General features: G+C 45.7%; 1 protein-coding gene across 2 annotated transcripts; it reads left to right on the plus strand.

The window, feature by feature from the left end:
- The first annotated feature begins 184 nt into the window (after positions 1–184).
- IRX2 (iroquois homeobox 2) lies at positions 185–8,069 on the plus strand. Of its 2 annotated transcripts, XM_038770539.1 has the most exons (5): positions 185–424; positions 3,652–4,057; positions 4,999–5,685; positions 6,661–6,728; positions 7,396–8,069. In XM_038770539.1, the coding sequence occupies exons 1-4, from the start codon at positions 185–187 to the stop codon at positions 6,702–6,704; spliced, it is 1,377 nt and encodes a 458-aa protein (XP_038626467.1). In that variant the 3' UTR covers positions 6,705–6,728; positions 7,396–8,069. The 2 variants fall into 2 exon arrangements, with proteins under 2 accessions (XP_038626467.1, XP_038626466.1); XM_038770538.1 differs by having other exon boundaries at positions 6,661–8,069.
- Positions 8,070–15,002: the final 6,933 nt, after the last annotated feature.

A 15,002-nucleotide genomic window follows, 5' to 3' on the forward strand; every position in this document is an offset into this window, starting at 1 on the left:
ATCCCAGCGCGTCCCCCCCGGTGGCCGTCCCCCGCCGCCGCCCCCCCCCCACCCGGCCCTTGGATGGGGGGTCCCCTCTGAAGCCCTCCCGCCGCCGCCCCCCCCCCCCCCGCCCCCCGGCCGGCCGGCCGGCTCCGGACCGGCCGCTTTGGCGAGCGCCCCCCGCCCCCGGCCGGCCGCGGTCATGTCCTACCCCCAGGGCTACCTGTACCAAGGGCCGGGCTCCCTTGCTCTGTACTCGTGCCCAGCGTACGGGGCCTCGGCGCTGGCGACTCCCAGGAGCGAGGAGCTGGCCCGGGCCTCGGCCGGCTCCGCCTTCAGCCCCTACCCGGGATCCGCGGCCTTCTCCGCCCAGGCGGCCACCGGCTTCACCAGCCCTCTGCACTACTCCTCTGACCCGGCCACGGGATTCCCCTCCTACATGGTAACTACCGCCCACAGACCCCTCTCCTCCTCTCCTCTCCTCTCCTCTCCTCTCCTTCCCCTCCTCCTCCTCTTCCTCCTCCTCCTCCCTCCCCATCCTCCCCAGCTCCAACACTGCGCTGGGCCCTGTGGGAACTCGCCCTCTCCCCGCCGCGGGGTCCTCGAGGCAACGTGGGCCTTGGCTTGTAAATCAAAGAGGTGGAGGGACGGACGGACAGACAGGAAGACAGACTTACAGAGAGACAGACCTACAGACTGATAGGGAGACAGAGAGACAGATGGACAGAAAGACAGACAAACAGAAGAGAGTCACCCAGCCCCTTCTCCCCCCTCTTCCCCTTCCCCTCCTCCTCCATCACTCCATGTTCTCCCCCTTTCACTCATTCAATCGTATTTATTGAGCGCTTACTGTGTGCAGAGCACTGTAGCCCCATCCTCCCCAGCTCCAACACTGCGCTGGGCCCTGTGGGAACTCGCCCTCTCCCCGCCGTGGGGTCCTGGAGGCAACGTGGCCCTTGGTTTGTAAATCAAAGAGGTGGAGAGACAGACTGACAGAGACACAGACTGATAGACGGAGAGACAGAAAGACAGAGAGACAGACAGGCGGAAAGACAGACAGAAAGAAAGACAGAGAGACAGACAGAAGAAAGTCACCCAGCCCCTTCTCCCCCATCTTCCCCTTCCCCGCCTCCTCCATCACTGCACGTTCTCCCCCGTTCAGTCATTCAATCGTATTTATTGAGCGCTTACTGTGTGCAGAGCACTGTACCCCCATCCTCCCCAGCTCCAACACTGTGCTGGGCCCTGTGGGAACTGGCCCCTCTCCCTGCTGCGAGGTTCTCGAGGCAACGTGGCCCTTGGCTTGGGTTGTCTTTCCATGGAAGAGATGGACAGACAGACAGACAGACAGACAGACAGAGAGACAGACAGAAGAAAGTCTCTCCGTATCTCTCTGTAATTACCCCAGGCAGTCCCCTCTCCCCCTTCTTCCCCCTCTTCTCCTCCTCCTCCCCCATCCTCCCCAGCTCCAACACTGTGCTGGGCCCTGTGGAAACTCGCCCTCGCCCCACCGCGAGGTCCTCGAGGCAACGAGGCCCTTGGCTTGTAAATCAAAGAGATGGAGGGACAGACAGACAGACAGACAGACAGAAAGAAGAAAGTCACTCTGTATCTCTCTGTATCTGCAAGTATCTGTTGCCGAAGTGTACTTTCCAAGCGCTTAGTACAGTGCTCCGCACACAGTAAGCGCTCAAATACATACTGCCGAATTGTACTTTCCAAGCGCTTGGTGCAGTGCTCCGCACACAGTAAGCGCTCAAATACATATTGCCGAATTGTACTTTCCAAGCGCTTAGTACAGTGCCCCACACTCAGTAAGCGCTCAATACATATTGCCGAATTGTACTTTCCAAGCGCTTAATACAGTGCTCCGCACACAGTAAGCGCTCACTAAATATTGCCGAATTGTACTTTCCAAGCGCTTAATACAGTGCTCCGCACACAGTAAGCGCTCAATAAATATTGCCGAATTGTACTTTCCAAGCGCTTAGTACAGTGCTCCGCACACAGTAAGCGCTCACTAAATATTGCCGAATTGTACTTTCCAAGCGCTTAGTACAGTGCTCCGCACACAGTAAGCGCTCAATAAATACTGCCGAATTGTATTTTCCAAGCGCTTGGTGCAGTGCTTGCTCTGCATACAGTAAGCGCTCGCAAATATTGCCGAATTGTACTTCCCAAGCGCTTAGTACAGTGCTCCAGACACAGTAAGCGCTCAATCAATACGATTAATTGAAAGAGAATAAAAAAAGAGGAGCTCTCCCAATGCTACTAACGTTATGGGGGCCCTCCCATAGTGGAGGAAAGACAAAAAAAAAAAAACGTGCAGGAAAGGACTTTAGGTGTTATTTGTCAGGCCGACTTTGGGAGAGCAAAACCCCGAGATCTTCCTCCCCAAATATCTTCCAGGCCTTTTCATTAAAAAAAGAGTATGGGCTAATTCACACAGTGTTTGGGGTGTTGTGTGTGTGTTTTAGTCAGCCCCGAGTGGACCTTTGGCTATTTCTCCCCGTGCGGTTTTTATTTACTTTCAATGCTTTTGTGCTAATGGTTTAACTGGATTTTAGGGGATGAAAAGGAGCATCTGTTTGCTATCTGGGAGCTCCGCTTATACACAAGATGGTTGTGTTGGCGGCAGCTTCAGATTTCACTTTGTTGTCATTACTCTCACGCCCCCCCCCCAGCTCTCCTCCCCACCGGCCTTTTTATTGCGAATTTTAAGCATCGTTTTCCACAGACGTTTCAAGTTTTATCTTCCTGTTTAATTGTAGCCGTCTATTAAACGAATGGATCTGTATTAAATGCCCGAGATAAGTTGTCTTACGATCTTGTTCGAGGCCGTATGCAATCTTTCCCGTTGGACTTTCCCGTTCAACAGCTGTGGATCGGTGCCTGGAAGTTGCAGAGTGTGTTTCTGCCCATTAAGATCATTAAGCGGACTTGCGATTGTTATTCATCCTCGGCAGAATTCCTAGACGGCCTAAAAAGTTAGCCAGTTCCTTAGCGATATCTGCAACTTTCTTGCATTATGAAGGCTTAAATAAGCGCGATTTAAACGTTAAAGGGCGAATTAAAATGCTAATTACATCGCATTTGAACAATTCGAAACGGTGCATATCTTCTGATTTGCAAATTGGATTTGCAATGCATTAGTGCAGTGAATTGCTAAGTGGTGGCTTTGTTGTGTTTTCTATAGCCAAAAAAAGGGGAGGGGGGGCATTAGTTGAACCGCTGAAAGAAATTTAGATATCAAGAAACTACCTGTAGGCCTATTTTTTTGTTGTTGTTCTTAATGCCTTAATGGAACAAAACGATTTGGGAGACTATTTCGTTACGAAAAGATGAAATGGTTGAGGATTAAAGCATCGAAGATTTGGAGGTGGGGGAGGAGGGGAGGTAAAAATCGGTTCCAAATGGGTTTGGGGGGCTTTTTTTAAAAAAATTTTGAAGGGCTGGAGAGTTCGGGGCATTTTGCTTTCGGTATTGGATCATGAACGGGGAGATATCTATGCTCGGGGGTGGGCGGGGGTGCTGCTCACATTGTAGGTGCTTAACAAATGCCATTATTATTATTATTCTTATTATATAAATATCATCAGTGGCTCTCTCGACTGGCCAACGGCCTGGCCGCGGTAACAAATGGCTCATCCCCATTTTTGTCCTTGCCAGGGTTCGCCTTACGATGCCCACACGACGGGGATGACTGGGGCCATCGGCTACCACCCTTACGGTAGCCCAGCCTACCCTTACCAGCTGAACGACCCCGCTTACAGGAAGAACGCCACCCGCGATGCCACGGCCACGCTGAAGGCCTGGCTGCAGGAGCACCGCAAGAACCCCTACCCCACCAAGGGCGAGAAGATCATGCTGGCCATCATCACCAAGATGACCCTCACCCAGGTGTCCACCTGGTTCGCCAACGCCCGGCGCCGGCTGAAGAAGGAGAACAAGATGACGTGGGCCCCGAGGAACAAAAGCGAGGATGAGGATGAGGATGAAGGGGAGGGGGCGAGGAGTAAAGAGGACAGTCCCGACAAGGCGCAGGAGAGCAACGAGACGTCGGCGGAGGATGAAGGTGAGCGCGGGACGGTGGAAATGGAGCGTGTGAGTGTGTATGTGTGTGTTGGGAAGGGGAATGGACTGTGTGAGTGTGTATGCGTGTGCTGGGAAGGGCAGTGGAGCTTGTGAGTGTGCATGTGTGTGTTTGGAAGGGGAATGGACTGTATGAGTGTGTATGCGTGTCCTGGAAAGGGCAGTGGAACTTGTGAGTGTGTATGCGTGTGTTGGGATGGGAAATGGAGCATGTGAGTGTGCATGTGCGTGTTGAGAAGGGGGAATGGAGAGTGTGAGTGTGCATGCGTTTGTTGGGAAGGGGGAATGGAGCTTGTGAGTGTGCATGTGTGTGTTGGGAAGGGGAATGGAGCGTGTCAGTGTGTATGTGTGTACTGGGAAGGGGAATGGAGAGTATGAGTGTGCATGCGTGTGCTGGGAAGGGGAATGGAGTGTGTGAGTATGTATGTGTGTGCTGGAAAGGGGAGTGGGGTATATGGGTGTGTATGTGTGTGCTGGAAAGGGGAATGGAGAGTGTGAGTGTGAATGCATGTGCTTGGGGAGGTTGCAGTGGGAGGAGGAGGCATGTATGTGTGTGCATGTGTGTTAGGAAGTGTGCACATGTGAGGATACCCATGAATGTGAGGGAGAGTGTGTGTGCATGTACCCGCTCTCCCTGGGGTTCAGTTGGTGGGAGTGTCAACGGTTTAGGGTGGGAAGGGGTGTGTGTGTGTGGGGGGTCTTCTATTTCCCTTCCACTTGGGGACCCCCCTGGCTTGGAGAGTGAGGCCCAGATGAGCCCCCGGCCCTGGATTTTCCACTGGACTGGTCAGTCCGGCCCCCTGGGGCTGGGGGAGGCGGGATGGGGTGGACCTTGTGGCCGACGTGGGGGGGAGGAGGGGAGGGTCCGGTTGTGTGCCCCCCCCCCACCCCCAGGCCCTGACCCTCGGCCTGGCGGGTCCGCAGGGATCAGCCTGCACGTGGACTCTCTGACCGACCACTCCTGCTCGGCCGAATCGGATGGGGAGAAGCTGACCGGTCTCGGGCCCGAGCCCAAGGACAAGTACGAGGATCTGGAGGAGGACGAGGAGGACGAGGAGGAGGAGGAGGAGGAGGAGGAAGAGGAGGAGGAGGAGGAGGGAGAGCGGCTAGGCCCTCCGGGAAAGGTCGTGACCTCGTCTCCACTGACGGGCGTGGAGGCGCCGGTCCTGGACCGTCCGACGACCCCCGGCAAGGCGCTGGACCACCGACTCTCCCCCAGCGTCCAGCCCAACGCCAAGCCCAAGCTGTGGTCCCTGGCCGAGATCGCCACCTCAGACCTCAAGCACCAGGGCCTGGGCCAGCAGGCCTGCCCCCCGACCACCCCGCTGTCCGGGGCACCGCCTTCGGCCTACCCCGCGTCCTCCCTCCTGGGAAGGCATATTTATTACACGTCGCCCTTCTACGGCAACTACACGAACTATGGGAACTTTAATGCGCTCCAGAGCCAGGGGATCCTGCGGTACAACTCGGCAGCCGTGGCTGCCAACGAGGGATTGGGTCAGACGGGCCTCCACGCCGGGCCCGGCCACAAGCAGAACGGGGACTCTTTGAAAACCAGCCCTCACCAGCTGGACACGCATTACAGGCCCTCCGGTTACGAGCCCAAGAAAGGTGAGTGCGGGGATGCCTGCTCTCCAGGGGAAAAAAGAAAATAAAAATAACTCCCGGGGAGGGAGAGGGCCTGGGGGACTCTGGAAAAGCAAAAGGGATAAAAAGGGAACAGCAAAACCCAAGCCCCCCCAGGATGCAGAATGCTCAGCAAGAGCGGCAAAGGACTAGCAGATTGTGGCAAAGGTGGGAATTAAACACTCCGGTACTCTTCCTCCCAGGGGGTTGGGAATTAGATATTCTTGGAGAACTCTCTCCCCAAAGAGTGGGAAAAGGGGAAAAATTCACAACCGTCCCCTTACGTGGTTGTCTTAAGTCGACAAAAAGGAGAAGGAGTCCCCGTTATCTCTTAAGAGCTCCCTGGGGGGAGGGGCGATTAGATATTCTTGGAGAACTCCCTCCCCAAATAGAGGGAATACTGGAAAAATGCACAACCGTCCCCTTCTGTGTCTTGAGTAGACAAAAAGGAGAAGGAGCCCCCGTTATCTCTCTAATACTAGGGGCGGCTCTTTCTGCAAGTTGAAAAAGTAACAAGTTGGGGAGGGGGATATGGGGGAACCTAAGTAAAAACACAGCTCCCACTTCTTTTTGTACCTAGACTTTTGTGAAATCAAATATCGCTGGCCTTGACTGGTCTGAGTTAAAGATCATTTCCTCTAGCTTGACTGAGCGAAACCAACTCTACCAGTTACTAACAGGAACCTGCCTGGTATAAAAATCTTTCAACTCGAGTGTTCTTTTTCTTTTCCTTCCCTCCCCCTTCAGCCCCTGGTAAGACTTTTGAATTGGTTTTCTGAACGAGGGGGAAAAGAGGGCAGGAATTAAAAAGATCCACTTCCCAAATAAAATAGTGGCACATAAAGAAGTGTCGCAAATGGCTTAACTGTGAAGTTGGAGCAAGTGGGACAGTCGGGGCAGACTGTATAATCTAGTTAGCCGGCTGTGTCCTGTGACTAACTGACGGTTCTATTTTGACAGATTCCACTGAAGTCTGCACAGTAGGAGTACAACCGTACCTATAGAAGTGCAATCACACAGCCATGCAAGTAAGTGGGAACATTTTCTGTTACACTGATCATTTGGGATCCGGTCCAAGACATATTGTGCAGCTGTAAACTTGCTTCACGTTTATTTCTTGCTTCGTTACATCGAGTCCTCTCTGGTCCGTGCGTTCCTTTTGCTTTTTTGAAAAGGATATTTTAATATATTTACTTCATTTCTCCAATTCATCTGATAATATCAAAACAGATAGCTTTTCCTGGACGATTGAGCTTGCTTTAATTTAAAGAGAGCAATTTAAATTTTATGACCGAGGTTTTCTTTTCAAAGAATCCTATTTGCAGAGAACTTGAGATGAAATATATTTTATTCATAGAGCGTCAGTGAAGTCATCTCCTCTCGATTCAGTTTTAAAGAGGATGACTATGTTAAAACTAGAGAATCTCAGTCTCAATGGACTCTGACACGTAAGAATCCAAAGAGAATATCGAGAGTGCATTGGCACAGTGCAGGTATTAAGTACAGTGCTCCTTGCCCTATGTTCAGGAGCATCTTGACAATTTAGGGTTCTCTAAACATTAAAAGTTTTAAAAATTCGTCTTTCCAAAAAGGAAAAAGGATTGTTTTTCAGAATGCCTCATTTTTGCAATTTTTAACGATGTTAGGGTGAAACTGAAAGATTTTGGATGATTGGGTTTTTTCCTTGGTTCACAGGTAGGTGTCACAATTGCTTTGAAAAAAGTCAGCAAGTCATCATCTCTCCCCAAGCTAATATATATACATATATATAATATATATTTGTATATATATATGTATACTTATATGCATATATATACACACATATATATGTATATATAAAATGAATCTCTAAATCCAGATCACATCTTGTGCCACTGTATCAAAGAAGAACCCACAGAGCACTACTAAATCTGCAGTCTCTATTAATACAAAATTTAGTCAGACATATGTGAGTTTGTTGGTATAGTATAGTTTCCCAATGTATGTGTGACTTTTGAAAACCAACTGTTTTTCTCAGGATATCTTGCATTGATCACTTCATTGCCACGGAATATATTCTATAGGTGTGATAGGATTTACTGTAAAATTTATTTGTAAAAGATGTACACAGTAGAGATAATAAAATGTGATTGAAGAACTTGAGTACTTAAAAAGTGGAAACAAATTTGATATTTATTTTTGTAATGATATAAAGCTTCTAGTAATTTATGCAAGTTGTATTGCAATGGAATCTGAACTTTTTGTAAATAAATTCTGCCTGGTTTTTATTTGAAACATTGATGGTTATACAATCTTTGTTGGTTGTTTAACGAGAATTCTTTACTAATTTATATCTTTAATTGTAAATAAAACAGACTAGTCTGCAACAATATGGTGTTTTGGGTTCATTTTTCCTGAAAGGGTACTTGATTTAGAAAACAATAGACAAGTTCAACAAAGAGATACCGTCCTTGAATTTGGAGGAACAGAAATGGTTTTTAGAGAAAGTGAAACCCCAGGAAGACTGTTTCATATATACGGTTGTCTACATATTTATATATAGATAGATGTGTGTGTGTGTGTGTGTGTGTGTATCTCACATATAACATATGTGTATGTATGCAAGTATAGACTTTTCTGAAGGTTTAGGAATACAAATATAAGTCAGGGCTTAGAACAGTGCCTGGCACCTATTAAGTGCTTAATAAATGCCATTATTATTATTACTATCATTAATAAATGGAACTTGTAACAATAATGATTTTTTCTTTGAGTCATCTTCCCTGTAATTTTCAGGAGAAAGAAAATGTGTTTATTTCTGACTCTGGCTAAGCCTATGTCTACACAGACAAGGTGCAGTATAAAAACCTGCTATAAAGGAAAAGACACCATTTGGGGCTCTGAAGTCCCAGATTGACTTCATTAATCAATTTCACCAGGTAATTGCTCAACTCCCCATTTCACTTGGTTGTGTAGACTAACCCGAGTACCATGTAGATGGGCTAAATGACCTTAGCGTTCATTTCCTCTTCCAATACTCCACAAATAAAATTAAGTTAAAATATAGCCATCTTTCTTTCATGCAATTAGCTTTCTAAATCATATCAACCATCTCTAAAATTCAGTATTCAAGGAACATTCCCCACTTGATTAGTGCCATGAGAGCAGCAAAACTATCTTTTTAATTTTCGGCAAAATTAGTTGACTCCCTACATAAACGAACAATCATTTATTTCCTCCCCAAAGATAAATTGAGTGAATATAACTTACGGTTATAAAACAAGAATAATAGCTTCTTAGATTGCCCTTTAATCAATCATACACTTATTTTTCAAGAGGCTCATCTATTTTATTCCATGATTAATAACGTTCCAGCGTGAGAGCATTACTGGATCCCAATGGGGGAGATCCTGGATGCTTTTAGCTGCTTTGGAATGGTCAGTTGGGGTTCATTATCGGCTGATATTGAACAATTTATAAAATCTTGTCTAAACATCTGCCAGCTCAGATAGGCCGATGTGTCTGAAGATGGGAAATTGCTGGACCAGTTGATATTGACAAACGGATTTCTCTCCAGTGGCTTTTTGTTCAGTGAAAATTAGTGGCCTCTTGCTCAGGTCTTGTTAGGAAGGGCATTTGAAAGTGATCTTAGATACTTCACGCATCAGCCTGGGGAATGTTAACTGGATAAGGAGCCGTTGGAGTCTCGAGTTAGAATATCTGTTCGGATTGTGCGGAGACGAGGAAAAATGGCTGGATTTTGAATTCGCTCATTTTCTTTCCTTTTGTATTTTTTTTTTGTTACTGTGCTACTAGTGTTTTGGATCAAGGTAAAGAACACTGTGTAATAAGAAAAAAAAAAGGCAGGTCATCTCCCCATTGTCAGAAACAAAGATTCTAACTGGCCTAATGGTATGATGGAATAAAGTCTTCATGGCAGAGCCTTCATTTATAAACACACACACACACACACACACACACACACACACACACACTCTCTCTCTCTCTCTCTCTCTCTCTCTCTCTCTCTCTCTCTCACCCCCCACCCCCAGTGGATAGTGTTAGACTGTATATTGCCATGATTTACAACTAGGAAAACACAATTGCCTTTTCCCCTATTATGCATTTGTGCAAAGATGAATGAAAGGTTTTGGGAGAGAAGAAATAAAATCTAAGCCTTTCACTCTATTTTTTTAAAAGGTTTGTGAAAATAAGAACATTACCTTGTTGTTTTTTTCCCCAAACACTTTGAAGTGGCCACTTTGAGAGCTTAAATATGATGGATCAAAATTCAACAGTAAAAACTACCACTTTAACCACCCATACTAACTACGCCACAGGTCAATCACATACATACATATATGTATATGTTTCCTGATTTTGACTTCCATTCTAGAAATCCCAACATTATTTACCAAATTTAAAAAAGAGGTTCCATCCGTAATGATACGAAGAAAACCTGTAGGGATTACCTCTCTTTGAAACAAGTGTATAAGGATGAAACGAACAAACCCTTTCGATTTCTAAATGCAACTCACAGAAGGATCTCTCTCTCCCTTCTTCTGTCCAACCCTCTTGTCTTTTTTTCTAAAAACTCTCTATGTCTCTCTCTCTCTCTCTCTCTCTCTCACACACACACACACACACACACACACACACACACACACACACACACACTCCAACTGTCCCAGGTTGTCTATGGGACAATGAGAAATTTCAGTGGTTAAGATTAGAAAAAGGCTCACAACAATCCTTTGATGTTTAGACGTCCAACGAATTATAAAAGATTTCCAGAATTTACTCACTCTTTGGTAGCATTTAGACTTGCATTTCTTTCTGGAAAGGAAAGCAGAAAGACCTGGAGAACCCGCTTTTCAATATACACTATGAATGTCAAACCCACAAGGGTTCCTGCCACCACGTCCCCTCCCCAACCAGGTAGGTCACCAGTGATTTATTAAGCGAACAGGATGCAACCGATAGAAGGGAAGAAGGAAGAAAGAATGGAGAAGGGAGAAAGGGTGAAAGGATGGAAGGGCCCTCAGTGGAGGCCAGTAACAGATCAGCTTTAGTCTTTTTGAGCCTTAATCACTGGAATTCTCCGGGTTGTAGGTGATTGGCAGGGAATGAGGCATTCCCTGGGAAAAGAAGACACTTGGATAATGAAAACCAAGTACTTTCTGGGTGTTTTGTGATGCATCAGTGTTGTCACCACCCCCTGTCCCCAACATTCCGCTGGGGATGAAGACCTCAGAGCTCATGTTTTCTGTCCCGGGGCCGGGGGTGGGTAGGGGGGTGTTCATTACAGCTGATTTATCGAAACACGAGTTTTAATCTTAGGTGGGCTCCCTCTAGAACGGACTGCCAAGAGGACCAGAGGCGTTTTCCACTTCGGACCCTTGGGCCTGGGCCTATTCCCTGCTGCCTGAAAATGTCAACATTTGTTCTCAATAAAAGAGTTATTGTTTCGGGAAAGCTGCTCACCAACTAACTGCCTTTGAGACTCGGAAAGAACTTCGTTCACCTTCTATTTGTTCCAGGAAAGGGGGGAGAGCAGAGATGAGGAAAAGAGGAGGGGAAGGGGAAGATGAGGAGGGGGGAAACTCACTTGCTGCCTCAACTTTTAGAGCCAAGTTGAAGGTAGATGGGGAGCAGGGGGAATTGAGCCGAAGAGTTCAAACGACCGTCCCCCAACCCACATTTCTCTTTGCATTGCATTTGGATCGGTCCATCGTGTTTATTGAGTGCTTACTCTGTGCAAAACACTGAACTAAACGCTGGGGAAAGTACCATCATTGGAGACTTGAGAACTGGAGAAGGGGAAGGAGAAATAGCAAAGTAATAAAAGCAGATTGTAAATAATTAGCGTTTCTTTATCACGCAATCATATGGAGGAAATTGTGATTATGGAAAAGGAATTTATTCCATTTAGATGAGAAACGAAAGTTGGGCGATGGGTAGCAATCAGATTGCTGGACTAAAGTCAAACGAAACAATTCAACACATTGGATTGTATTAAAACCACCAGGAAGAAAACTATATCCCCAGTTGTTTTTTTTTTTTTTTAAATCTTTGTCCTTTCCAGAGTAGGATTTAAGTCATTCGGTCAATCTGTGCACTGTACTAAGCGCTTGGGAGTGTTCAATATAACAATAAACAGACACATTTCCTGCTCATAATGAGCTTACAATCTAGAGGGAGAGACAGACATTAATGTAAATGAATTACAGATATGTACATAAGTGCTGTTTCACATATCCGAAATACAAGACGTGACTCAGAAAGTCAGATTTTTTTGTTTTAAAAATCACTGCAGAAAATAGATGCTGAAAAATCATGTACTTCCTGATACTGAGAAAAAAGATTTGTTGCATATATTGAAAATGCTCTGTATGAATTTTCGCCTATATACATTTTTTAGTGACTTCTAATCATTTAACGAAAACGTCTCACTCTTCGACAATAAAACAAAAACAATGTCATTAAAAAAGAAGAACCTGCTCCCTGACTGTATCCATAACAATTATTTAGGGTGGGAAATTTGCTGTATTTATGGCAAAAGGCAAGCTCAGTATAATCGAGGTAAATGGAGAGCCTACGGAGGCGCTTTCAAATGCAATTTTATACACTGCAAATCTGTAAATGCTGGATGTGGCTGGGACAGAAAAAAAATCAGTTGCATTACTAGAAATTGTCAGAGCTATTTTCCCCTTTGAAGTTTCTTTTTTTAAATCTTTATATCTATGACAAAACCCAGAGGATTTTTTAAGGGAGTATTATAAGGACGAATAATTTATGACTAATATGAGTTGATGGTTTGGAAAAATCTCTTTCTAGTGGCCTAAATGGGGATATTTCGCTCCTTTCTCTGATTTTTTGCTGGTACATATACGAGATACGAATACACGCCGAATAATCTGACGTAGGGAGAGATAGAGAAAACCTTTATTCGCTGTTTTAAGTCGTAAATAAATGCCACTAGGTAGACCTTACTATGGCATAACTGATTCTGATGAAGCTTTTTACCTGTAAACAGTTTGAGACAGAGCTGACAGCAAGGTTTCTGCAATCAGGACCAGATTCCCCCTCCCTCCCTCTCTACTACCCCAACTTCCAAATCACAGGATAATAGACTTGACTGTTTGGTATCCAACAAGGGCAGAGTGCCTTCTGCTTTTCGAAGAAAAAAAAAAAGATACGAGAGAAGATTCAACAGGACGATCGTCGTGATTTAATGAGCAGAAATTTGTTGCGAAATGTACAGTCTCTGTCCTTTGGCAATCTGGGTGTAATAATAAAGAAGGGAAGAGGAAGAGCGTGGTTATTTTTAAACCTGGCTCTCGGATTCTCAGGAACGGTTTAGAAAAAAATTGGTGCCCCGAATGATTAAATAAGGAACTTGGAAAAATGAATCAAGTCTGATTGAAAAAAAAAACCCAACAAGTAAAAAGTAAAAACAGGCAAATGCAAGCATGTTGCCTCTATATGAAAGCCAAAAAGCATTAGCCACGTGTGTTTTCATGGGAAGATAAATTGTCAAGTTATTGTGTATAACTTCTGATCAATTATTAATCGTTAGTGTCAACAACAGGGTTACAATTACCTTCAGTTATTTTAGGGAATATTTATTTTTTTCCTCTCTGATCTAGTAATTAGGTAATGCCCTTGTGTAAAGCTGATTTGATTATGATTTAAATTCTCCCTCTTTTTTATTTTTACCCTGGCTTTTTTTCCCCTTCCTTTAACTCCCTTGCAGTTCGCAGACAATTCTCGCGGCGTTCACAGTTTTGTTTTGTCCTGTTTTCTCCATAAATAACGATTCCAGAGGAAAAGGGGAAAATGACAAACAAATAGACCGCAGCTGGAATGAATAAGGCTGATCAAAGTTCGTGAGGCTGGAACTGCTCAAAGCAGCAGCGGGACTGAAGCCCCATAAAGGTGCCGGCAGCCGCTGGACTTTTTTTTCCCCCTCCCCCAAGATCAAGAGAAAGGGCAAGGCGAACATTTTAACCTCTGACATCTTCTTGCAGGAGGAAAGGGGGGTTTGATTTCAGGCCATCCCTAATACCTTCAAGATCATTTAGCCTGAGCAGAAGATGGAGAGGTGAGCGCAGGACGCCTGGAGAGAAACTGTCCATTAGAGATGGTTTGGGGGTGGAGGGAAGAGAGAAACAGAGAAAGAGAGAAAAAGAGAGAGGGAGGGATAGAAAGAGAGAGAGAGAGAGAGAAGAGAGTGTGTTTTGCATGCTTCTCCCACGTCGAAAAGTTTTAGCAAAGTTAAAAATATGATGGAGAAACAGCTACCCCAGCTAAAGAGCCAGAGGGGACACCTGAAACAGCCAGGCAGCAGGATTTGAACTGGGAGCATCTCGGGGTAATAATAATAGTGGCATTTATTAAGCGCTTACTTTGTGCAAAGCACTGTTCTAAGCGCTGGGGAGGTTCCAAGGTGATTAGGTTGTCCCACGGGGGGCTCACAGTCTTAATCCCCGTTTTACAGATGAGGTAACCGAGGCACAGAGAAGTAAAGTGACTTGCTGACAATTGGCAGAGCAGGGATTTGAACCCATGACCTCTAGGAGGGCAGAAATGTTACCTTTCCCGGGACAGACCACGCCTTCGAATACTTTCAATAATTAAGACTTCCCGCGGTAAGCCACTACCCTCATACATCTTAATAACGTGGAAGACCCTTTTTTAAAACGAAGGTTAATTAGCTGGAAAGCCCTAACTGTGTGAAGACAGGAATAATCACCGACTCGCATTATTCCCCAGGATTTTAGGGGACCGTTTAATACTTCAGGCTGAAGACAGATGCCAGAAGAGCCACATTAACCATTTCACGATCCAACGCGGTTATTATTATAATCATGGTATTTGTAAAGCGCTTACTCTGTGCCAGGCACTGTACTAAGCGCTGGGGCAGATACGAGCAAATGGGGTTGGTTCCAAACTGGGAATTCTTCACAAGGTCTTTGAAATATCTCCCTCCAAGACAGTCAGGTGTCACAGGCCTGTGTCATTTCACCGTCTTCCCTGTTTGAAAATCCTCAGTCCCATGCACGAATCGACTGCACCCCATTTACGAATTATCTATGAACGCCCAGGATAAATCCTGTAAGTAATCTGCAAACTCTGCTACTCGTAATTCCCACTCTCCGTAACTCTGTCCAGCAACTAAGAGCCGCTTCCAGACTGTATGTTTTAATTTGTCACATCAAGGCAATAAAAGGCAGCAATATATACTTAAGCCAGTTAACATAGTAATAACAGGTTAAAGAGAGTAATTAAATGGTAGTGAGTCGCATGTCTGATTTTCTATA

This window comes from Tachyglossus aculeatus, chromosome X3 (genome assembly GCF_015852505.1).
Source record: "Tachyglossus aculeatus isolate mTacAcu1 chromosome X3, mTacAcu1.pri, whole genome shotgun sequence".
Classification (NCBI taxonomy): domain Eukaryota; kingdom Metazoa; phylum Chordata; class Mammalia; order Monotremata; family Tachyglossidae; genus Tachyglossus; species Tachyglossus aculeatus.

Excerpts from the sequence above, each read along its gene's own strand:
- IRX2 (XM_038770538.1), top strand. The coding sequence starts at position 185 with ATGTCCTACCCCCAGGGCTACCTGTACCAAGGGCCGGGCTCCCTTGCT. Across the intron at positions 425-3,651 it reads CGGGATTCCCCTCCTACATG|GGTTCGCCTTACGATGCCCA; the intron begins GTAACTACCGCC and ends TGTCCTTGCCAG. Across the intron at positions 4,058-4,998 it reads GACGTCGGCGGAGGATGAAG|GGATCAGCCTGCACGTGGAC; the intron begins GTGAGCGCGGGA and ends GCGGGTCCGCAG.